This window comes from Pseudorca crassidens, chromosome 5 (genome assembly GCF_039906515.1).
Source record: "Pseudorca crassidens isolate mPseCra1 chromosome 5, mPseCra1.hap1, whole genome shotgun sequence".
Taxonomy (NCBI): Eukaryota; Metazoa; Chordata; class Mammalia; order Artiodactyla; family Delphinidae; genus Pseudorca; species Pseudorca crassidens.
Window position 1 is genome coordinate 82,537,663 of NC_090300.1, and position 26,043 is coordinate 82,563,705.

The 26,043-nt window shown below is 36.1% G+C and overlaps 1 protein-coding gene and 1 pseudogene across 6 annotated transcripts in view; both read left to right on the forward strand.

Annotated features, from left to right (window-relative positions):
• POLQ (DNA polymerase theta) overlaps positions 1–26,043 on the forward strand; it is a 116,268-nt gene that overhangs the window by 62,117 nt on the left and 28,108 nt on the right. For 5 of the 6 annotated variants that reach the window (XR_010943708.1, XR_010943709.1, XM_067738749.1 and 2 more), the window contains exons 16-22: positions 2,705–5,814; positions 8,156–8,299; positions 9,303–9,499; positions 12,250–12,490; positions 18,723–18,916; positions 22,437–22,574; positions 23,814–23,988. Coding sequence is in view for 4 of the 6 variants with exons in the window: in XM_067738749.1 (XP_067594850.1) it covers positions 2,705–5,814; positions 8,156–8,299; positions 9,303–9,499; positions 12,250–12,490; positions 18,723–18,916; positions 22,437–22,574; positions 23,814–23,988 (4,199 nt within the window). In the remaining 2 variants the exon portion in view is untranslated. Of the gene's footprint in view, positions 1–2,704; positions 5,815–8,155; positions 8,300–9,302; positions 9,500–12,249; positions 12,491–18,722; positions 18,917–22,436; positions 22,575–23,813; positions 23,989–26,043 lie in introns of those variants that run through there. The other variant, XM_067738752.1, reaches the window with a different exon arrangement.
• LOC137225499 (ATP synthase F(0) complex subunit C1, mitochondrial pseudogene) lies at positions 6,294–6,946 on the forward strand (annotated as a pseudogene).

Genomic DNA, 26,043 nt, shown 5'->3' on the forward strand with positions numbered 1-26,043 from the left:
ATAGTTATCTTTGTTGTGCTTTTGGTTTTGAGCATTAAATTATACCCTTCTTGGAATATCCCTCACTGCCTTCTTCTTGTTTCCCTTTGCCTGGGAATTCCTTTGCCCATTCCTTTATTTTTAGCCTTTTTGAATTACTTTGTTTTAGGTATGCTTTTTTGTACCACATTGAGTTGTAGTTGTGTTTTGCTTTCTGAAACAAATTGAAGATCTTTTTAATAGATGATTTAATCCCATTCACATTTATCAATATGAATAACATGTTTGGTTTCAATTCTCTCAAATTATTTTATAATTATGTGTATTATGTGTTATTTGCTGTTTCTTTCTCCACCCAAGGGTATTCTTTGGTATTTTATTTTTAAATTTAGAAAGGTGTATATTTTTGTTTTAATGGGTGCTTTTGTACTTTTTATTATGTGGTTTGTCAAGATTTTGATTGTATCCTGTAATTCCTACCTGTTGCCGGAACAACAGTCACTGACATTGAGCTTACTTTAACTTTCTTTTTCCCTCTCCCTTTTTCAAAGTGCATTCTTTCTACTTTATCTCAGTATAAAACTTGCATACATTAATTTTCCACCTTTGCCTCCACCCTTGTGGGGGGGTAGGGTTGGAAGACTAATATAATCTACATTTTTAGTTATTCAGATTCTTACTATCGTTCTTATTTCTGAAGTATTCCTTCCTCTCTTGAGTGGATGAAACTTATCCTCTAGTAGCTTTAGGTTCCTTGAGGAGGGCTTATATAATATAGAATTCTTCAAGTTCTTGTGTGTTTCAGACAGATTTTCCATAACCTTAATATTTGAAGCACACCTTGGCTGGATAGAAATCCTTGGTCTATACTTTCTTTTATTGAGTTTTTTGAAAATGTTGTTTCTTTGCTTTGTATGCTGTTTTCAAGAATTCTTACGGGAGTGTGATTCTTTTGCCCTTCCAAATATGTAGGCCTTGAGAGTTCTTTTCTTTTCTTTCCTTTTAACATTTATTTGTTTATTTATTTATTTTTGGCTGCATTGGGTCTTCGTTGCTGTGTGTGGGCTTTCTCTAGTTGTGGTGAGCAGGGGCTACTCTTCATTGGGGTGCACAGGCTTCTCATTGCAGTGGCTTCTCTTGTTGCGGAGCACAGGCTCTAGGGTGCGTGGGCTTCAGTAGTTGTGGCACATGGGCTCAGTAGTTGTGGCTCGCGGGCTCTAGAGCACAGGCTCAGTAGTTGTGGTGCACAGGCTTAGTTGCTCCACGGCATGTGGGATCTTCCCAGACCAGGGCTCGAACCCGTGTTCCCTGCATTGACAGGCAGATTCTTAACCACTGTGCCACCAAGGAAGTCCCGAGATATATTTTCTATATCTTTGAAGTTCAATAGTTTTACTAGGCATTTTAGTTAACTCTTGCTATGGAAGAAATTACTTAAGAACTTAGTGTCTTAAAAGCAACTAGTAAATATATATTTACTCAAAGTTTTTGCAAGTCATGAATTTGGGAGTACCTTTCCTCGTAGTTCTGGTTTGAGCTCCTCAGGAGGTTGTAGTTAAGTTGCTGGCCAGAACTGTAGTCATCTGAAGGGCTGACTTAGATCTGCTTTAAAGACGCCTCACACACATGCTGGCAGGTTGGTGTTCATTTCTCTACATGAACTTCTCCATAGAGCTGCTTGAGACCCTTTTGCCATGATGGTTGGCTTCCCCCAGAGTGAGTAACCCAAAAGAGAGCAAAATGGAGACTCAATGTCTTTTATGACCTAGCCTCAGTTTTTAGTTGTTTTGGGTGAGAGGCTAAATTGGTCCCTGTTATTTTATCTTGGTTGTAAACAGAAGTTTCCCAGCTTCCATAATTTTTATGCCTCATCCTGTTTATCTTCTCTTCATGGTACTTCAGTTACGTATGTTTGACCTTTTAGGGTGTAGAATCTATTATTTTACTATGAAGAGCACTGATATTTTGTCAGTCAGCTTGGGTAAGCTCAAACTTTTCCTGTTGTAGGCAATAGCTCAAATCTCTGTTCAGTTGTTTAGACTTTCACCTAGCTGCTTGGAGTCTCTCCACACTTGCATAGTTTTGAGGTCAGCCAGATATTTGGGCAGAATTTGTATGAAAAATATGGGGTTCTCCTTCTCTGGGTCTCTCAATTCTGAACTTTCTCTCTTCATTTTGAATCTCTTGTAGTTACTCTGAACTGTCTTTCAAATTCTGTCAATAAACTCCAGGTTTCCATTTAAAGACTCTGTCTTAGTGAGGCCTTCCCTAATGATGCTATTTAAAAACTGCAGAACCACCTATCCCTTTCTGGTGCTTCATTTTTTTAACATCTTTATTGGAGTATAATTGCTTTACAATGGTGTGTTAGTTTCTGCTTTATAACAAAGTGAATCAGCTATACATATACATATATCCCTATATCTCCTCCCTGTTGCATCTCCCTCCCATCCTCCCTTTCCCACCCCTCTAGGTGGTCACAATTGTGCTTCAATTTTTTACACAGCTCTTATCTATCACCAGTTGACACAGAATGCATTTTAACATTTGTTTACTTTCTGATTTCCCCAACTATAATGTAAGCGCTATGAGAGTAGATACATTTCCCTCTTGTTCAGTGCTATTTCTTCAGTTCCTAGAAAAGCTCAGATTGATGCTTAATAAATACTTGTATTAATGAATGAATCAATGCATTAATTTATTTCTTTTCCTACCTCTTGTATAGTACCCGAAAGGCAGTGGATGAGGAAGAGGAAGCAGTTGAAGAGCGTCGGAATATGCGAACTATTTGGGTGACTGGCAGAAAAGATTTAACTGAAAGGGAAGCGGCAACTCTTATAGTAGAAGAAGCCAGAATGATTCTGCAGCAGGACTTAGTTGAAATGGGAGTGCAGTGGAGTCCATATTCCCTTTTAAATTCTGATACACACTCATTGACCTGCAGTGAATCAGAAGTAAAAGAACACAAATTTATACCCCAAACTAAGAGTTCTTATAAAAGATTAGCATCAAAGAAAAAAAGTAACACAATATTTAATGATTCTTCTGTTACTCATTTACCAAATACAGTGCAAGATTTAGATAAAAGTAGAGAGCATACAGATTCCTTTTATTATAAATTTCAGGATGGGCATCAAGAATGTCAGTTGCATTCCATTTCCAGAGCAAAAAGACGGGCTTCTTTGAGTATAAATAAAGAAAAGCTAGGGACCTCTCTGAACGAGGGGAAAGCAAGCACTACGAAAGTTGTTCAGACTCTCTCATCTGAGAAAACAAAAAAAGAAGCTTTGAATTTCAGTTCAGAAGAGATGAGTACAACCTCTCAATCTTGGAAACATAGTAAGCATCTAAAACGATCTAGAGACAGTAGCCCTGTGAAAGACACTAGGATGTGTAGAATCAATTTACAAGAACAGACTCTGTCTAATCCTATTCATTGTGAAGAGTCATTTACTTCAGATGAGAAGAATATGGAATTTAGAAGTCCAGAGCCATTTGCTAAAAACATATCTTTCTGTGCTGAGGGAAGATATAGCAAAGTATCATTCCCATCACAAACAGAACAAAGTTGTTCAAGGAACAATAAAGTATCTAATGATATTCTTGTGGAATATTTTATCACAGGATCCCAGAATAAAAATGTGACTCATCAAGCCACCAGTGTGGTTAGTGAAAATGGAAGAGGATTAGCTGTTGAATCAGAAAAAACAAATGAAGTGCTGATACAAAATGATTCAAAAAACCAGCATGTTAATGTGAAACACCATGACACCCATCCAATTAACCAATGCCTGGAAAAGCAGTTTGATAGACAGACAAATACTTACACCAAACTGAAAAAACCAATAGCAAGACAAATGCCCTATGAGAAAGACAGCAGTTATATGAATAGGGACTCAAATGTTGTTATGAAATGTGAAAGTACAAAGTTTAATGCTGAGGAAAATAAATCAAGTAATCTTCAGGTATCAGGAGATAACATAAGCAGCACTGAGATATCCAGTGGAGTACATCTACTAAGTGGAGCATTTGGTAAATCAGGAGGCCAGCGTGAGAATATTCTGAATACCCTTAGAGTACAAGTAAAAACAGATGCTTATGCAGCAGACAGAACTAAAAATAATCATGTTTCTGACTTAGGTTTAGATCTCTGTGATTTTGAAGATAGTTTCTACCTGGATACTCAGTCAGAGAAAATAATTCAACAGATAGCAACTGAAAATGCCAAGCAAGAAGGAGCAAAGGATACCAGCCTGGCAACAGGAATGATGCAGAAGAGCCTAGACAAACAGAGCTCAGTGAGCTCCTTTCAGAAAGAGATTCACTTTACTTTTCCAGGTGAACAACATTCACCAGGAATGGCAAGTCATTTGAAACTTAAGACTGTAGATGCTATGAAACAAAGCACTGATTCACATGGGGTTGATAACCTGACTCCAGAAAGCCCAATTTTTTATTCTCCAATATTAATAGGGGAAAATGACCCATGTTTTAAAGGCAATGAACTTTCTGTTACTGACTCCCAATTAAATAGTTTTCTTCAAGGTTATCAAACACAAGAAGCTATGAAACCAGTTATACCTCTGGTTCCTAAAATGAGAACTCGTACTGATATAGAAGTAGAATGTCTGCCAGTTCCTGAAACAAGTTTGAATTTGAGTGGTAGTTTACTGTTTGACAGTTTCAGTGAAGAGTACCTGGTAGAAGAACAACCACCTGATGTACAAGCAAAAGAACGCCTTCCTTCTGAAATAACTTCAGTCCATTTTGCTGATTCTCTGTGTCTACAACCAGAGGGCCCAATTAAAAAATCAGATGTGAATGAGAATCAAGATAATCAGCAGCCATTGTCTTGTTTCAGTGATGAGTCTACTGTATTTTCAGAAATGGATTCTGCTCAGATGGTTGAAGCTTTGGATAATGTAGACGTATTTCCTGTCCAAGAGAAACATAATACTGCAGGATCTCTTAGAGTATTAGAACTGAGTGATCCAGTGATTGTGGGTAATGATTATTCCCAAAGAGAAGTAATTGGAGGAGATAAAGATAAAAGGTCTCAAAAATCCAAATTTACTGGGACAAGGCAAGATAATTCATTCATATGGTCAGGGGCATCATTTGATTTAAGTCCAGGACTGCAAAGGATTTTAGATAATGTGTCCAGTCCTCTAGAAAATGAAAAGCTAAAATTAACCATTACAGACTTGCTCAGTTTGAAAGGAAAAAACACAGAGGTAAATGACAAACAGGAAGTGATTTCAAATTTGGAGACAAATAAAGTGCAAGGAATTCCATTATCCCCTAATATTGTGGTAAAAGGCAGTATTGACGCACTAGAGAACAATGTCATTCATGGTGAAACCTCCTCCCTCTTGCCTTGTAAAGAAAACTGTATAGTTGATGATAATGGACTCATTCCTCCTATACCATCTGCTTCTAAGTTGTCATTTCCAGGTTTTCTTGGAACATCTTCTGTAAAACTTAAGAAAATTAGTGGTGGTTTACAACTTGGTGAAAGTTATTCATTTGGCTCACCTTCAGATAATAAAAACTGCAATTTAAATCCAGAGACTAGAAATGGTTTCAAAGATGACAGTCCTATTGGAGACACAAGTTTTTCACCGCAGTTATCACAGGATGGATTACAGTTAACTCTAGCCTCATGCAGTTCAGAAAGTTTGGCCATAATTGACGTAGCGAGTGACCAAACTCTCTTTCAAACATTCATGAAGGAGTGGCAAAACAAAACTCGATTTTCCATCTCATTGGCTTGTGAAAAGATCAGTAATTTGACATCTTCTAAAAGTGCTACTATTGGTGGTAGGTTTAAGCAAGGTAAGATTTTTTTTTTTTAATCTTTTACATTTTTATGTAAAATAGTGGACTGAGATGGGACTGAGACTTTTCAGTATTGGATATTAAATGTAATAAGTGTGTTCAAAGTTTAATAAGTTTCAGGCTTCCCTGGTGGCGCAGTGGTTGAGAGTCCGCCTGCCAATGCAGGGGACACGGGTTCGTGCCCCGGTCCGGGAAGATCCCACATGCCGCTTAGCGGCTGGGTCCGTGAGCCATGGCCGCTGAGCCTGCGCGTCCGGAGCCTGTGCTCCGCAACTGGAGAGGCCACAACAGTGAGAGGCCAGCGTACCGCAAAAAAAAGTTTAATAAGTTTCTCCTATGTGGTTTTATATGTGGAACAGCCTTATTGTTCAGCACAACTAGATTAAAAATAGTTACCCTCTGGTATAAGAGATGGGGGACCTCTGGACACATGGGCAGGAGAGCTGAGCAGTGAGGCCAAGAGCTCAAGCTGGTAGACTGAAAACGTGCACACCACTAGGACACTGTTTGTTCCTCTGGCTCTGATCCATTGTTGTGCCTGGGGTCTAATCAGGCCTGTGTCTGCCTCCTTCCAAGCAGGCCAGAAATCCCATCTAAACAGCCTTTCTATAGCAGCTCCCAACAGGAGTTCCATACCAGTGTTGTCTCCCATGACACTGACCCAGCAGCCAAGCTTATTGCTGGTGGGGACACCACAGTTGGTATGGCTGGTTCAGAGGCCAGCATTAGAACAGTGTTTGACAGATTGATGCTTGGGTGCCAGGCATACATACATACAAACAATACCTCTTCTATGCCATTCTGGGCTCTGCCTTGTCTGAGGCCATAGGGCCCTTCTGTTTGGTTATCTTCCTCATCCTCTACTTTGTGAGTCTCTGGAGGTTTCCTGTACATCCCTGCTGCTTTAGCTCCTGGTCATGCCTGGTGTTAGAGTGTGCCAAGCTTACCATTAAACACAGCATTTCTCTAAGAAAGAAATCATATATATATATATACATCTGTGTATTTATATCTATATATATAATCATATGCATATATTAATGTATATTAGTTAGAATATAATTTTGTAAAATTTAAGATGTATATTTTGAAAATGGATCAGACTTGTTATGGTACCTTAATGGTGTGACATGGTTTGAATTTAATTAATTAAAGTATAGCTGATTTACAATATTAAATTAGTTTCAGGTATACAACATAATGATTCAGTATTTTTATAGATTATACTCCATGTAATGTTATTGTAAAATAATGGCTATATTTCCCTTTGCTGTACAATATATTCTTGTAGCTGATTTATACATAGTAGGTTGTACCTCTTAATCCCCTACTGATATCTTTCCCCTCCCCGCTCCTCTCCCCACTGGTACTCCCCACTTCTACTCTTCTCAAGTAGAACTTGTACCTCTACTGATAGTCATGAAAGCCTCAGAACTCTTTCAGGTTTTCAGAGAATTGAAACTTTTGGTTAAATAATGCCATGTATTCCTGTCTTATTTCATGGAAGTAATGATTCAGTATTATGGGGGATAGCTGTAGTCAGCTTGACAATCTGTTGTGGAAATCAAAGATTTGATCAAATTTCTTAAATCTCTATATTTATGAATGAGTTTGTTCATAAAGTTCTGAGTATTTGTTTGATCTTCAATTCAGGAAGCATATGTGTTAATGACAAGTTTTATGCACTTTCATTGTTGACTAGCTCTTTCCATTTTTCATTCAACAAACATAAAATTGAGTACATTTTCTGTGCTAGAGGTTAGAGGGATAAAAACATTAACTTAAATTTAACAAATATGTGACAGTTATTTTCCAGGTATTGGGGATATAATTGTAAATAAGATGGATTAGTTTTTGACCTATGTCTGTGCAATTGAAAGGTGTATTATTTTAGGAAAAATATTGACTCAAATACAAAATCATACCTAATTCTTCACTAAGAAGTAAGACTTGATTTTTCTGGAGTTTCTAAGTGTTAAGAATTGCTAAATTTGCTACAAAATTTTTGTAGTATGCAAGTGGTCTTTATTTCTGAGTTATAGAAATTCAAAATGCAGCTTTTGGAAAACTTTAAAAAGTTAATTTTAAACTATCTTAGTCATTATTACAGATCTCTTTTAAGAAATCTTTGGTAGATTTTTCATAGTGACAGTTATCTTAAATGATGGGAAGCCTAGGAAGATCTTACACCTAAAAATGACTATCCACATGATGCATATTGTAGGGATCTGAAAAATTTGCTTATCAAATAATTTTTTATTATATCATTTTTTTTAGTACTCAATTTAGTGGTTTCATTTTCAGAGATTTTTAACTATTTCACTTTGGTTTTACATAGTTAGTTCCTCTCAGGAAAGCCCTATTGGAGATGATGGAATTCCTGTTAAAGGTTGTGATGGCATCTTGGTGGTTGGACTGGCAGTATGCTGGGGTGGAAGAGATGCTTACTATTTTTCATTGCAGAAGGAACAAAAGCATTCTGGTAAGTAATCACTATTTGGTTAAGTTACCATATAATTTTAATGTAACCTCTATGAGGATAGTGACTTGTTTGTTGAGAATAGTTTCCTGAAATTTACCTAGAATTTATTTTTTAGGATTAAAAAAAAACCTTCAAAAAATAGTAGCTATTGTATACATTATTTCATATATTAACTAGAATGACATTTTAAGAAGCCACCCCCCTTACTGTCTTCTGCTTGTCACATGTGGCTGTTACTGTGTTTTCTTCTTTGGGGTAGTGGATCCTTAAGGACTCACTGGCCACCTTGAGGATTTGCTTCTGAAGACTGGATCATGGCAGTTTCTTTCCAGGCTTTTATCCTCCTATCAACTGTATCTGGAACTCATTTAGAGGCAGTGATGAGCTAGACATCTACAGTAGTTGAATCACACAGCCTTTGGAGAAGTCTTGGAATTAAAAGGATAGGACCTAGGTATAAATTGTGATCTGATTATGGTTGTTGGATACCTAGTTGATTGTTTGGTTTTAGACAGAAGCAAAATTAATAAGGAAACATTTAAAAAGATGCCATATAATGTCTGTTCTGAGTAAGCATGAAATATTTTCAGTTGTTTCATAGGAGAACATCTTAGGATAAGTAATTACTTGAACTTCTTTTATTTTAGATGTAATTTTATACATTCATACTAAAATTCCCTCTGAAATGAGTTCCTTTAAAATTCATTTAAAAATAACTTTTCTTTTTTTAATTCCACATTCTGAGAAGCGTAAATTTATTTTTAGGAATCTTAATGTTTAGAATTTTCTCCCACCTGATTAAATAGAGCATTATAAATCACCTAGCCCAATCCTTAAGTTTTAGATTACAGAGCACTTCATCTATATAGCCAACATGACCTGGACAAGGTCTTGCTGAACTAAACTGAGGCTTTTGAGTCTTTTTCAGTCTTGGCACTAAAGATTGCTGTTTCAAATGAATGCGTGTACTTTTTGCCTTAAGACTTTTTTTTTTTTTTTTAAGAAATTAGTGCCAGTTTGGCCCCACCTTCTCTGGATCCAAGCCTGACTGTGAAAGACAGAATGCGGCACCTTCAATCTTGCTTTCAAAAGGAATCTGATAAAGAACGTTCTGTTATCATCTATGACTTCATCCAGAGCTATAAAATTCTTCTTCTGTCTTGTGGCATCTCCCTGGAACAAAGTTATGAAGATCCTAAGGTTCCCTGTCTTATCTAAAAGAATTTTACATACTTCAAAAAATATTTAATTTTAATGTTTAGGGTTAATTCTTAAATGACTTGGTATTTATTTAGCTTCAACAGTACAGCTTAAGTATTTTAGAGTAGTCACTTCTTTGTCCAATAACTTCATCCACCCAGAACAGATTATTATGCACCAAATGCCTCTGTGTAGATAAAACCAGAGATGTCACACATTCCAAGCACTAAAGTTCACATCTTTCTTCAGAGACTTAAACAATTTTCATTTTGGTCATAAGTTCTAAATTTTCTGTCTCATAGTAAATTAGAATGAAAGGAGAACTGTCAGATTTAGATATATGATAGCAGGGTGTTTCAAATATCCATGAGGATAGAGGCAGAAAATAGCAAAAGCATACAGATATAAGAGATCACAAAGCATAGTAGTTAGAGGCCATTAGCATAGGGACAAATGGCCTTACTAGCCCCTGAGAACTTTTCCATATAATAGCAAACTATGATATACTGTTCATAATGATGACTCTGAGTTATTAAGGAAAGAGTAACTTATGTTGTTGTAATATACACTTAACAGTATAATGCACTTTCAGAAGATATTTATTTACAGGATCATAGCCCTGAAAAGGGATATCGTTTTTTCCCTTCTGTTGAGACTGGATACATGAGGTGTGTGGAATATTAATTTTGAGTTGAGATATGATACTAATTGGTTGTTATTATCAATATGATCAATGATAATAGGATAATATTTTAGTTTCTTTAGCTTTTTTGGCAAAGATTTTTGAAGACAGTATCAGGTAAACTAATGATACTATTCTTTCCTATACTTCAGACCAGCCTTGGTTTATATGTGATAAATTTCATATAGTTCCTAAACTGACCTTTACTGGATATAAAAGGTTATCACCTAATTTTGATGTTCCAGAGCCCAAAATGAGAATAATGGTAATGTGAGCTTATTAAAACTGTAGTAGTATCCCAGATTTATATAACACCTTTGGCATAAACTATTTGAAATATTCCATACTTGGTTTTGTTAATCATCACATTTTTGGTGTAAGAAGAGAAGCTATTAATTTATAAAATTTCACTTTTATAAGAGACGTTTGCCAACTTTTACATCAGACTATCTTATTCAACACCCCTAAAAGGGTTCTGATCACCAATTTCTAATGGTGGGGGGGAGGGGGTTTCGCTGTATCTCCAACAGTTCTCTGGGTACCAGTTGGGTGTCCTACAATTCAGCTCAATTCTGTTACTATCTACCTGGAATGAGCATCAAATCCCATAAGTTAAGGGCTCAGTCCCACAAGCCCCCAACTTCAAACACCAGTTGCAAGCCCAGCTCGTTACTTGTGCTTCTGGTCAACCAGCTATAAATAAATCAGATTCCCACAACCCCCTCCTTGAGTTTGATTAATTTACTAGAGCGGCTAACAGAACTCAGGAAACCAGTTTACTCACTAAATTACTGGCTTATTACAAAGGATATTAAAGGATACAAGTCAACAGCCAGACGAAGAGATACATAGGGTGAAGTTTGTAAGAAGAGGTGTGGAGCTTCTGTTCTTTCTAGGCTTGCCACTCTCCCTGCATCTTCATGTGGTTACCAACCCAGAAGCTCTCTGAACCCTATCCTTTTGGGTTTTTATGGAGGCTTCATTACATAGGCATAATTGATCAAACCATTGGCCATTGGTGATCAATTATCCTCTGGCCCCTTCCCCTTCCCAGGAGTTTGAGGGGGTGGAACTGAAAGTTCCAGCCCTCCTATCACAGGGTTGATTACTGGTGGCAACCAGCCGCCATTCCTAGGTGACGTAGGGGCACTCCAAGTCACTGCATTAGCATAATTAAAGACACCTTTATCTGTGTTGGGAAGACCCAATTTATATTTCTTATTATAATTTACAATATCGCCCCCCCCACCCCATAAAACTACATTCTAGACCTATAAAAGAAGTAACCAAGTCATTTAGTAATTATTGAAATTATGAACAAGGCTTAGATTTCCTTATTCTAAATCCAATTTCGCTCTGCTAAAATCAAGTATTAGAAAATACAGGTCTTCTAGTCTCATAGGGAAGCTAACAGTAGCAGTCAAATCACTAGTTGGATGGTCATGGTGACAGGTCCTCATCCTTGAGAGAAATTCTGTAGGCATTCTAAAACACTGGATATGAACTTGTAATGGCGAAATATTTATGTCTCACTTCTTCCAATATTGAATAAGCCACTTAACTGTACAATTAAATATGCTTAAAATAGTATGTTTTATATTATGTGACTTACCGCAATAAAAAAATTTTTTTTAATTAAATAAACCTAAAACTATATAGGCCCATCTTTGTTATAGTAGTAGGAAAGCCAAAATTAGCCTTAGTGGAGAAGAATCCAGCTGCATTTTCAGAAACATGACTTTTGTTAGCTGAAAGGCACTTGGTTTTCAAGCCTACTTCTGAAGTAGGTCAGGAGGAGCATTGCAGTAGTGGAAAAGTATAAATTTTCCTTCTTTGAAGGCTACCTTTGAAGGCTCTTATTGGTAAAAAATGAGTTATTTTTTATACCAATTATCCTTATCCTGGTACAATTATCCTTTCCTTCTCCTCTCCTGGGAAGACCATTGAATAAGTATTAAGTGAAAACGAGTGAGATTAGAAATGAGCTTTCTTTTTTCCCCTTTTAATTTAAGGGTACAGAAATATCTTTGAAAAATCAAGAAAATATTCTGATTGTTATCTCACTCAGGTGGCATGCTGGTTACTAGATCCAGATTCCAAGGAGCCGACTCTTCATGGCATAGTTTCCCGTTTTCTTCCTCATGAGCTTCCACTCCTGGAAGAGATAGAGACTGGCCAAGGAACTCAAAGCCTAGGGCTGAACGTCACCACTGAGCATTCTGGGCGATACAGAGCATCTGTAGAGTCCATTCTCATCTTCAGCTCTATGAGTCAACTTAATTCTTTGTTGAAGAAGGAAAACCTTCAAGGTAAAAACACAGTTCCTGGCATTTTTACGATGTTATGAGACTGGGGATAGTTATGTATTTAGCCACTCTATCACAGGTGGATAAATTATACTTTTTATGCAGACCCTTTCTTTTGATTGTCTAGTGCAGGAATCAACAAATTTTTTTCTGTAAAAGGCCAGTGATGAATATTTTTGGTTTTGCAACCTAGACAGTCTCAATCACAAATATTTAACTCTGCCATCACAGCACGAAAGCAGCTATAGACAATATGAAAATGAGTGTTCCAGTAAATCTTTATTTACAAAAACAGACATCTGGCCCTAGTTTGGCCGTAGTTTGCTGACCTTTGGCTCTACTGTAATGAGGTGAATTAGTGGCATCTTCTTCATTTATTCCTAATTTTATATTTGAATGTTATCAAATGGTTTTTATTCACACTTAGAATATATCTTTTATGGATTTAAAAAAATGAACTGTTTTCTTTTTAGAGCTATTAACAGTTATTTTTTTCAGCCAAGGGTGTTTATGTGAATCTTTTTTTTCCCTTGTGACAAATAGCATGAATTTATTGTGCAGGCTGCTGGCCCAGATTGAGTACCTTGACTTTGGAGAGCATAATATATGTTCATGGTGAAAATGAGAAAGTGGAACAAAGTTGGCTTCATTGTGAGGAGATATAAACTGTGGATTTACTGGCTGATTAATAAATACTAGAAACAGCAGACTGGTGAATTCACAGAGACCAGGGCTTGAATCTGTATTATTTATTTGTGAGGGACCTTGGGCAAGCTATGTTAACTCTCTAAGTCTGGTTCTTATTTTGTAAGTATTAAATGAGACAGAGAACTTAGTGCAGTGTTTGCAACAGAGCAGGCGCTTATTATTGTATTCCTTGATGATTATTATTACTGCTAGCACAAACCCTCTGTGCTGGTAATAAAGTTCTCCCCAACATCCCTGGGGTAGAATATACAGAAGACCAGACTGACTTACTTGCTCACAGGAGACTTGCTTAAGTGATGTTAATTAGTAGCTCTTCAACAGGCATTGTAGTATTTCAGACAGCTTCTTTAAGCCAATCTAGGCAGGCCAAGGAGTGGGAGTATGCAGCACACATACCTCAGCTACTTTACAATAATGCTGAATGAACATAGCTCATTCCCTCTTAGTCTGACTAGTCTGCTCCTAGGATAGGCATCCTGGGTAGTCTGTATAGTTTCTAGACACTGACATTTGACGATGGTGATATGAATTAGTCTGTAACTTTTTAGATATTTGTTACCCATTATCAGATTTGTAAGTTTTCAGTCTGATTGGGAGGGGATGGTTCCACTATTTAAAGACAGTTTTTCACCTATAAAAAAAAGAAGACTGACTTTCCTTTCCAGAAAAGCACAAGAAACCCTCTAGATTTGTAATTTTTAACTTTCACAATTTCTTTCTATGTGCCTTGAAAGCTTTTTTTTTCCCTGCAGATTCAAAAGTGGGTGACCACGAGGTGTTAAATGCATTCTTGTACAGTGTTAAATATTTCTTATTCACAGAATCCATAGAATTGAAGTACATTGAGATAAGGGAGGTTTTTGGAGAGAATGTGGACAGCTATCAAATTTTATTTGAAAATAATTATTTCAGGATGTGCTTGTTAATTTTAATGGGCCTCCAGAATCTTCATCTTTTTCTTTTCTCATCTTCTTGCCTGTTGGAGAGGTGTGTTCTAGCTGACTTTCTCCCCATAGAGAGCTGATTTTTGTTTGGGTATGAATTAATACTAATAGTACAATGTGTCTTTGCTTAATTTGAACCAGGACAAAGTATCCTGTCCTCTTCACATTGATCAATTAGGTCCTTTCTAGATAGTTTGAACATAGATTAGATGATTTTCTAGGTATGGAGTGAGTTGGTTTCTCTCTTTTTCAAAGGACCTCAGCTGCACAGATTTATATTAGTCATAATCTTTCTTTCATGAGCACTATCATCATTGGTCCATGTATGGTCCTCTTATTATTCACCATTATTTTAATAATATAATGATAACTGTTAACTCACATTCATAACTTAGACATTTGTCTACCTTTGTGCTCCCCCTTCCTTGTACATCCCAAGTTTTATGTTTATCATTCCCTTATTTTCTTATTTAAATTTTATTTTTAATTAAAAATTTTAGCATATATATGTCTGAGTCCAAACAATGTATTATTTGGTTTTGCTTGTTTTTGAACTTTACAAAACATGTCACACTATGTCTTGTTTTACTTGCTCTGCATCATGTTAGTAAGTTTCCTGCATATTATTGCAAGTATGTGTAGTTTATTGATTTTCACTGCTCTGTAATATATCACTGTGTTTTGTGTGTGTGTGTGTGTGTGTGTGTGTGTGCACCAAAATGTATTTATCCATTTTCCTCTTGGTGAATGCTCAGGTTGTTTCTAGTTTTGTTTTATTTTGTTTTTTTGTTCTGCTATAACAGGTATTTCTGTATAAATATTCTTATAAATTTACATGTCTCCTGCTATACTGGGCAAGAATTTCTTTTGCATGTAGAATTGCTCCGTCTTGGAAATGGGAATATTCAACTGTACAAGATTATGTTAAATTGTTTTCCAGAATGGTTGTATAAAGTTTGTTCTTTAAACAGCAATGTGAAAGAAATCTTGCTGATTACGTTGTCTCTACTTTGCCAAGTCATTGGTTGTAAAATGACTGTAATTTTTCTTTCTTGTGCTTTGCTTTTGGTAAGAGAGTTACTCTAGTTTCATGGAATGCGTTGATGAATATAGCCTCTTTTTGTTCTGGAGGAGTTTATGTATCGTAGGAATGATGTGTTCTTTAAAAGTTCGGTAGAATTTGCCTGTAAACTCTCTTTATGGAAATATTTTTAACTACTACTTTGACTTCTTTAATAACGGTAAGATTATTCAGTTATATCTTTTGATTATGTTTTGGTAAGCTATATATATTTTTAAGAATTTATCTAAAGGTATTGCTGATTTTTTATATCTCTGGTTTATCTGTTATGTCGTCTTTTTCTTTCATAATACTATTGTTTAATCTCACTAGAAGTTTATCCAATTTTTCAGTCTTTTTAAAGAACCAACTTTTGCCTTTGATCTTTCCTGTTGTTTTTGTTTTCTATTTCATTGATTTCTGTGAACATTTATGTAATCTCTTTTCTTCTAGTTCCCCTGACTTTATTTGCAGTCCTTTTTCTAAATTCTTAAGTTTGACACTAAACTCATTATTTTTAAAATCATGTTTTTCTTTTCTAATATAAGTACTTAAGGCTATAAATTTTCCTCAGAGTTCTACTTTCATTATATCTTACAAGTTTGACATATATTGTTTTCATTGTTTTATCCTAAATATTTAACATTTCCTGGTATACCTCTTAGACTTATAAATTATAAGAAGATTGTTTTTAATTCTCAAATAGTTGGAAACTTTTATTTCATATTTTCATTATTACCTTCAATCTTTATTGTGTTGTAGCTAGAGAACATGTTTGTATAATACCCATTCTTTGAAGTCTTTTGATAATTGTTTTATAACCTAAAACTTGAACTATTGTGTAAATGTTCTGTGTGCATATAAAATAATATGTATTCTAATTCTGGATGCAGAATTTCATACATGTCTGTTAATTCAATGTTGTTGTTTAAATCTTCTATATCTGATTTTCCCTGTAGTTCAGGTAATTTTATATGTTTTGAGACAATTTTATTAGGTGCATACAGGTTTAAAATTGATGTATTTTCCTGGTGCATTAAACCTATCATTATGTTGTGACTAGCTTTTCCACTAATATGATTTTTACTCTTAATCTATTTTTTGGAATGAATATGGCAGCATCAACTTTCTTTTGATTAATACTTGCCTCATATATATATCTTTTCTTTTCTTTTTTTTTTTTTTGCGGTACGTGAGCCTCTCACTGCTGTGGCCTCTCCCGCTGCGGAGCACAGGCTCCGGACGCCCAGGCCCAGCGGCCATGGCTCACGGGCCCAGCCGCTCCGTGGCATGTGGGATCCTCCCGGACCGGGACACGAACCCGCATCCCCTGCATCGGCAGGCGGACTCTCAACCACTGCGCCACCAGGGAAGCCCCTCATATATCTTTTTTTCTACCCCTTTAAACCTTCTAGATCCTTACTTTTTAGATGTCTTATAAACAAAGTATAGCTTATTTCTTCTTCAAACTATCAGTTTTTTTTTACAAATTTAGCAATTTATTATGATGATTGATGTGTTTCTATTCATTGTGATTATTGACATATTTACACTTTCCTGTTTTGTTTCTGTTCATCTTGTTTGATTTTGTAGATAGTTCATTCGTAGCTGTGCTCCGTTCTAATGATTCCATACCTGCAATTCTTAGGGATCTAAATCTGTCATTTGTTGTTTCTGTTGAGTCCAGTTCATACATCTTTGCTATCTTATATTTTTTATAATCTTTGTGAAATCATACAAGATTTGATCAGTAGAGCCCTGCAGGGCTTATTTGGGGGAAGTCTTCCTCTAGAAAGGCTATGCTCTGGCTTCTGCTTGTTACTAAACTAAACTTCATCCAAGGCCTACATTAGCTTTTCTCGAGAGTTTTGCTTCAGAACAGAAGTCTGAGAATCAGCTTCTCCTCCTATTGCTACTCCAAAAATCTATTATTCCCTCAACCTTTTTGCAGTAGGACTCCATTCCCATTGCAACCCTGTTTCTTCCTACTGTCTGTGAATCCAGGCTGGCTTCCTACCACTCTTGACTCTTCTTTTTCTGACCCTAGTTCCTTATTTCTCTGGTCCCACATCACATGAATTTCTGCTCTGGTTCCAAGTCTCCAAAGCCAGGCTCTGACTGCCCAGTATGTTCTGACTATTAGAGGCCAGTAGCTCTCAATTGTTTGCTTTTGGGGGTGGTTACAGGTGTCCTTTGGGATTTTGCCTGCTGATTGAGACCAAGAGTGCCTTAAAGAATGTGTGGGGGCTTCCCCGGTGGTGCAGTGGTTGAGAATCCGCCTGCCAATGCAGGGGACACGGGTTCGATCCCTGGCCCGGGAAGATCCCACATGCTGCGGAGCAACTAAGCTCATGTGCCACAACTACTGAGCCTGTGCTCTAGAGCCCATGAGCCACAACTACTGAGCCCGCGTGCCACAACTACTGAAGCCCACATGCCTAGAGCCCGTGCTGCACAATGAGAGAAGCCACTGCAATGAGAAGCCCGTGCACCGCAATGAAGAGAGCAGCCCCCGCTCGCCGCAACTAGAGAAAGCCTGCGTACAGCAATGAAGACCCAACACAGCCAAAAAAAAAAAAAAAAAAAAAAAGTGTGTATGTGGAGCTGGGGAAGGCAGGCCAGGGTTACACAGAGTCCTAGTGAGCCATAGTACTGGAGCAGAAATCTTTGTTATGGATTTTTTTCTTAATAATTTTAGGATAACATTTCCCACAGAGTGTTCTATGGACACTTACTTTTCACAATGTTAATAAATATTACACAGATAAAGGGTTTTATGGTCAAATGATTTCAGACTTTTGGTTAAAACAAAATTAAATAGTTGTGTTTGTTCATTTCTACTCAGAGCCTTTAATATATTAACAGGCATCATGAACATCTAAGAGTAATTTATAAATGATGAAACTCATAGTATACAGTGTCTCTCAATCCCAGCCTTTTATAGAGTATTTTTGAGACTAATATTCTAAAGAACATACTGGGAAAACTGATTTAGAGTGACTATTCTGTTGAGAAATGTCAGCAGATAGAAAAATACTCTGATTCTTACTTCAGGAATCTTATTCTTTACTCTTAGAGCATTGGAAAATATAAAACCTTCATGTTTAGCTTTGTGCACGCCGGCATACCATGGGACCAGGAATACTGGAAAAAATTTTGGTGAATTAACCTTTTGTAGTCAGCTTAGCAAATTAGATTGGCTACCTTGTTCTTGCTAAGAGTAGAAGCAGAAACATCATCTTGGGAGAAATGCAATCTCTTATAATTCAGACTGTTCATAAGATTGCCTGTTTTACTCTGCATGGACACAGATAGTAATCCAATACTCAAGTGGAAAAGTGGAAAGTACTTTAATACCTTTCACTGATGGTTTGATAATGCTGCTCAAAAGACTGGATCTTGAAGGATAGCTTAGTAGCATCTCTGATTCTCCCAGAAAAATTCTATGTATGTTTAGGTAATCATGCTGATCTAGTCACTTAGCTGGTGAATTAATGTTTTTTGCTTTCTTTTTTTCTTCCAGATGTCTTCTGTAAAGTGGAGATGCCCTCCCAGTACTGCTTGGCCTTGCTAGAACTAAATGGAATCGGCTTTAGTACCGCAGAATGTGAAAGTCAGAAACACATAATGCAAGCCAAACTGGATGCAATTGAGACGCAGGCCTATCAACTAGCTGGCCATAGTTTTTCTTTCACCAGTTCAGATGACATCGCTGAGGTTGTATGATGGGAATAAAAAATTTAGAAAAGTCATTTTTAAAGCAAAAACGTGTGTGTGTGTGTGTGTGTGTGTGTGTGTTTCATAAGTGTGTTTACCTAAGTACCAAAGATCAGTAAAATAAAACAATCAGTTAACCAGAATACTTTGGAGATAGAATATTCTAACATCTCCTTTGTAAGTTTATACCTATATTTATGAATAGGAAGGTAGTAAAGAAGTATCCTAGAATGTGTGTTCCATAAGGAGATTTGCCTGGAACAGAAGGGGCACCCAGTAAATATTTTTTTATTTTAAAAAATTAACTACCACTATGAGATCCATAGTGGTAGTTGTATAACAGTGTAGGTGTTTCTCCATGAAGTTAGTAATTTCATGAACTCTCACTCCTTCTTCACTGCAAAATTAGATATTTTTCTTAGATGTTAGTGAAAAAGGGATTTTGGGAACGCTCTGCTTTTTTAAACCTACTAATATTTTTATCATCTTAGATAAATTTTGACATAGTTTACTCTTCCCCCCGCCGCCGCCCCTCAAAAGTTGGTGTTCTCTTCCCTCCCCATACTCCATAAAGGGTGGTTGGGTTGTTTTAGAGGAGTTACTGATACAGGGTGGGTGCTTACTCTTGATATCTTTGAAGTTCTATTGTTATCTAGATGTGATTCAGTATTATAGTATATTGGTATTATAGACTTTAAATCCAGACTTCTTGGGTTTGAATGCTACCTGCTCTATTTATTAATTAACTCCATGACCTTGGACCACTTCATTAACTCTATATCTCAGTTTCTTCATCAGTAAAATACCTCATGTTAGAAATACCTCATAGAGTTGTGAGGAATAAGCAATAAATGTAAAACACTTAGAACAGTGCCTATCTCATAGTAAGTGTTGTATAAATATTATATAAAGGGCTTACAAATGCCCCCCCCCACTTTAGCCACAGTTATGCGTTTTTAAAAAATGAGGAACTTTGTTTCTCCTAATCACGTGGTACATTTGTATTGAATTCAGTGGTGTTTTTTGGGGTGTTTTAAAATACTTTCTTTTGATTTCTTTAGTCCACAAGTCCCCAAGCCAGAACCTAGCTCGCTACACCTAAAATTACATGGGGAACTTGTCAAAAATATAGAATCTCTGGATATCAGCACAAGTAGGCTTGGGGCAAAGGCAAGAACCAGTACTCTTGTGATTCAGATGGGTGCAAAGGCATGTGGGCCTTAGGCCTAGACCAAACTCTGGCCTAGAATAAAAGTCCTTTGATATTATTGGCTTGTTCTTAGATCTTCATGTTAAAATGGAAGTTATATTAAAGGTAATCTAACATTTTCATACATTGATTATTTTATCCTTGGTGATTTTAAGTTGAATCTTTCAAATAGGCAAGATGTTACTAATCATCTAGAGCTGCAGTGTTCAATAAAGGAGTCACTAGCCACTTATCTCTGTTTCAGTTTAAATTAACTGAAATTAAATAAAATATATCAATTAAGTTCCTTAGTCATGCTAACCACATTACAAGTGTTCAATAGCCACAGGTGGCTAGTGGCCACTATATTGGACAATACAAATATAGAACAGTTTTATTATTGCAGAAAGTTCTTGGATGGCACTGGTCTTGAGAAGGTATCAGCAAAATATGACTTGCAGGCCAGATCTGGCCTGCCACCTGTTTTTGTAAATAAAGTTTTATTGGAACACAGCTATAGCTGTTCATGTACTTATTGCCTGTGGCTGTTTTCATTCTATAATGGCACAGTTGAAAAGGTGTGACAGACAGTAAAACAAAGCTAAAAATATTTACTGTCTGGCCCTTTGTAGAAAAAGTTTCTGACTCCTGGTCTAGAGGGAAGCATGGGTTAGTAGAAAGAAAAAGGACTTTAGAGTTAGAAGACTTTGGGTTCTAATTCTTAATTCTACTACATTTTGGGCATGCAACTTTGAGCAAGTTTCTCCAACTGTCTAAACTTTGCAGATTTGTCATAAAGTTGTTATAAGGATTGCATGTTAAAGCACCTAGCCTGATGGCTGGCACATAGGAAGTGCTTAATAAATATTAGTGTCTCTTGCTCCCATCCAGTTCAACTCCCTCAGTCACAGATGTGTTAGTTAAGACCTGAAGAGAGAATTTATGTGTGAAGTTTTTATAATTAATTCTGAAGGATTCACCAAAAATGGAAGCTTAAGATAAAACTTGAGATCTTTAAATTGTCTTAATTATGATAGGTCTTCCTTCCTGGGGTTGTCGATTTATTGTTATTGTAATAATGTTTCATTTTTTCTATTCAGTTATTTTCTTCTCTCTTCTCTGCTGTCATTCATTTATATACTCTTTGATAAGTATATTAGAGTTGCCTGATTAAATACCAGCACTTGGTTAAATTTGAATTTCAGATGAACAGTGGACAATATTTTAGTATAAGTATGCTCCATGTCATTCAAATTTGGCTGGGCATCATGTAATTTTATTTGCTAAATATAGCAACCCCAATCCTTATGTGTGCATATGTTCATATCTATATAACACAGTCTTCGGGCAAGTTAGTTATTAACATCCATAGTAAGCCTCAGTAATTTTCATGCCTAGGACCCCACTTATTCACACTACTTAAAACTAAAACCAGATTTTTGTTTCTGTCATCACCACTGTTCTAGGGAAACAGGTATATCTTTACTTCCACCCCTGGCCCAACTTGTAGAAAAAATTCTCATGCAAAGGGTTTCAATTTTTAGAATTATTATTGGGAAAATAATCCAAGGTTCAATAAATCTTACTGAAAGTATATAAATGAATGAGTAGAAAGAGTAGATAGTGTTCTGAATTGCCTAAATTGGAACCCCTCTAACAAGAACTAGTGAGTTTAAGGTATACATGGGATCTTCCCTCTGACCCGCAGCCTGGATCCCTGTTCCGTGTAAGCCTAGTTTCTTCAGTGGGTGCTTACTGGCCACTCTCTAACTTTCATTATTGCTGCATTGGATCAATCACCTTCTCCTGGCTTTTTGCCCAGGGCCTCTCAGGGTCTAGCCTTGTGGTAGTGGAATTAGATGGCTTTTGGGGCCCCTTCCTACTTTAGTGTTCTCTGAGTTTTGTGATCACACAATAGCCACGAAGCCTCCCATGTTTATCCTCTATGGGGCTTAAATGATCAAGCAGCCGCATTGGTCACCACATCAAGCAGTATTTAGGTGAGCTTATAATCAGAGCAACCTAAAGTCGCAATGCCAATAGTTTGTCAGTTGTTCAGCACAGAATATACATTCTTGTATTCTTGACTGTTTAAGAGCCTGGTGTTACTGTTAATCTAATACTGACTAAATTAGGGTATGGACAGCCTACTTGATGTAAGATTTTATTGCCATTATTTATTAAATGTGATAATTCCAAATTGTCCAAAAATATTCTTACAATCCATGTTGAAATGTATAGAATCTTTTCTCGAATAACTTTTTAAAATGTTTTCTGAATGATAATACTTGTGATTTGATTCTTGACTAAAGAAGCATTAATTTCTTGCAGGTTTTATTTTTGGAATTGAAGTTGCCACCAAATGGAGAGAGAAAACACCAAGGCAGCAAGAAAACTTTGGGTTCTACCAGAAGAGGGAATGATGATGGATGGAAGCTAAGGCTGGGAAAACAGTTCAGCACTAGTAAGGTGCTCTTTGGGGCAGTCACAGGGCAGAATCTGAACTACTTTTAGCATTTTGGTGTCCTGAAAGAATGCTGATGAAATCAAGATCCAATGTAGTACACCATTTGAACTTATCCAGACAAAAACAAATTGGTTTTTTGTTCAGCTGCCCACAAACACTATGGAAACATTCCAGCATGGAAAATCTGGATCATAATCTGAGTTAGCAATTGTGTCCTTCCTATCATTAAAACAGTGTAAAGGTTTGTAAATTCAGACCTATATAGACATTAATTATTGATATGCACTACTCTTGGACTTCTAGTATAATATAATTTCTGTCGTTATATGAACATGAACAGAAAGGTATGGAAGAATTTAAAAAATAAAAAGACAGTCAATATAAAAAAAATTTTGTTTTTTTCAATTTCAGAGCAAAATAGTAAGTTTTCCATGCATTTGTTTTGAGAATCTAATCTGTTAATTTCAAAGTCAAATTGAATCACAACCCTTGGAAACTGTATACATGGGACAAAAGAGAGAAAGCCTTAATTTTACATTTTTACTGAATGAATTATCAATGGAAAATAAGGATAGAAAGTACAGCCACAACAGCCATGGAGAGAGCAGTCCAAGTTGCCATTCTGTAGAATTTTGACCATAATATTATTAATTATGACTTGCCTGCCCCGGGGAAGTTTCCACAGCCTCATTCTGTAGCAAAACTTTTTATTTAATCGCACTGGCCCTTTTACCCTACAAGTTTTTGTTCCTTAAAGGTTCATTGAATGTCTGTAGCATGGACAATTCAAAGTTTTAAAAATAAATTTCCTTGATACAAAGACGATGAAAGTATTATGGCAAAAAGAAGGAAAAAAAAAAGACTGGGAAACTTACAATCACATGAGCAATGGAGGAGGAAAATATAAAGGAAAGAGATGATGTAAACAATTGGGTGGGGTGTGGGGAAGCAGCTGTTTTACTAAGTTGACATCTCATTGATTTTTTTTTTTAATAGTAGATGTAAATTGACATTACTCAACATTAACATGTTTACATTTTATAATCTATAGTTATTATAGATTTATCATTATGGTGATTTCCAAAAAACCCAAATAGTAATTTTATAATAGTAAAGTTGAGTTTAGATACAGGAGTTATCAAATTTAGTTTTGAGATTATATTGTTTACTTAAAAGAGATTCTAGTTTGCTATGGAATTTGGACAAGAATCTGATCCTACTTTATTATAATTCTTTGGCAGGATGTTTTAAATAAATTAAGGGCATTACATCCTTTACCAGGCTTGATATTAGAGTGGAGAAGAATCACTAATGCTATTACCAAAGTGGTCTTTCCCCTGCAGCGGGAAAAACGTCTGAATCCTTTCCTTGGAATGGAAAGAATCTATCCTGTATCACAATCACACACTGCTACAGGTAATGAGAAATCTTAAATATGGATAATATCCAGTTTTGCAAAAAAAAATTCATATGTAATATTTGCTTATGTAATAAGCAAATAATAATATTTTAATATAATATAATAATAATAATATAATATTTGCATATGTAATATTTGCTTATGACGACCAAGGAATTCGAATGTTGATCATTGGGTTCAGTGAAGTTCTATAAACATTTATGAAACGCATACTACATCCAAAGCATAGGTGAATATCAGGTAGATAAAGAGATGAAATTTAGTAAGATAACAGTTCCTGCTTTCAAGTACTGTATAGAGTAACTTGGATGTCTGAGATTGGATGAGAGTATGGCCAGGAATTAAATATTTATTTGAGTCAGTGATCTTATCTAATTTCAGTCACAGCCCTATTCTGAATCTCTTAAGAGTCTCTCCAAGTTGAATCTAAGTAGGCCTGTGCAGTAATAAGGGAGTGTCTTACTTTACTCAATCGGAAAAGAAAGCTGTAGAGTCCTTTGCATGTCTTTTGGCCCTCTTGGGATCAGTATGCATGTAATCTCATGAAGAAAAAAAAGCATTCTTTTTCTAGGTAGTGCACAGCTTCACATATTTGTCAAATGCAATGTGCAGTGGAAGAAAGGGCAGCATTAACTCCTTCATAGAGGGGGCATTTTAGTTTGGTGGTATAGAATGTGGACTTTGATATCACATTTTCACAAGGTTTGAATCTTGGTGCTGAGAATCTTTAGACAAGGTACTTAACCTTTCAGTACCCAAGTTTCCAAATGTATAAAACAAGATAATAACAGTCCTACCTCACTGGGTCATCCTGAGGATTAAATAGGTCAGTACATGTAAAGTGTTTAGAATGATGCGTGGTACATTATCAGTTGTTGCTGTTATTGAGGATGGGGGCACCGTGAGGAGCTGCTTTTCTCTTTGCTTGCTTAGTCTCTGTTCTAAACAATTCCTCTTCCTTCTCCCTATTTAGGTAACCTCTTGGTGCTTCTTGCCTATTTCTTGCCCTGTTTTAAGTTTCATTTTGAAACGTATGCGAATGTGTAAACTTATGTAAAATAAATCCTTGTTGGTGAAAAAACAATCAACCTAGAGTTTTCAAAGCTTTTGCACATTTATTTGTTGCTTATAAAGCAGAAAGTCATCAATTCCTTGTTGTTTTCCTGCTTGTTTTTCATTATACTATGCCTATATTTAAAGAATATTTTAGAAATACAAGCTTACCTAAGTATAGTAAAGCCCTTTCATTATTAGAATTAATCTTCATGAAGCTATATTCATGTTTTGTAATTTACTTTTGCCATTTTATTTGTCTACCAGTGTTACCTCATTAATTCAAACACTAGACCTGAATATTAAGTATTGATATTATCATAGAAGAGAAGACAGTGTGCTGAGGCAGAAAGAGACTTGGATTCTTTCCTGTGCTATTTGTTAGCTTTATAAAATTGATTAGGCCATTTAATGCTAATAAGTGTAATAATATCTACCATTAATTGAACACTAATTTTTGCTAAAATCAAAATAACGAGGATATAGTATCAGGAGTTTATTCAGAAAAACAGTATCTGAGATACTTAAGATCTCTGATTCATCTAAAGAAGATGGAATTACATACAGTAGCTAGTAGAGAGCCTGTTAGAATGAAGAGTGTCATAAAACAGAGGATTTTTTGGTCACTATATGTGTATGATAAAAACTGCAGTAGCAGTCAGTTACCCGAACTTTTTGAACAACACCTGTGTGTTTTTGAAAAATTCATCCAATAAATAAATAAAATGTAAAATATTTGGGGGAAATTAAAGGCCATAAGCATTAAAACAAATAGCTTTCTGTTTCCTAGAAAATGTACTAGCCACCTGATTCTAGTTTCTAGTCATGTCAGTGCTACCTACCATTGATTCTTGTGATAAGTGATGAGGAGGAGGAGGAAAACTGGCCAGGTGATACCTAGAAAGTAACGTTCTAGTCACCATCTCTCACTACTACTCCATCTCCTGCATCCTGTGGCCTAACTCCTGTGGCCCCAGTTGTTCTGTTCAGCACTCAGT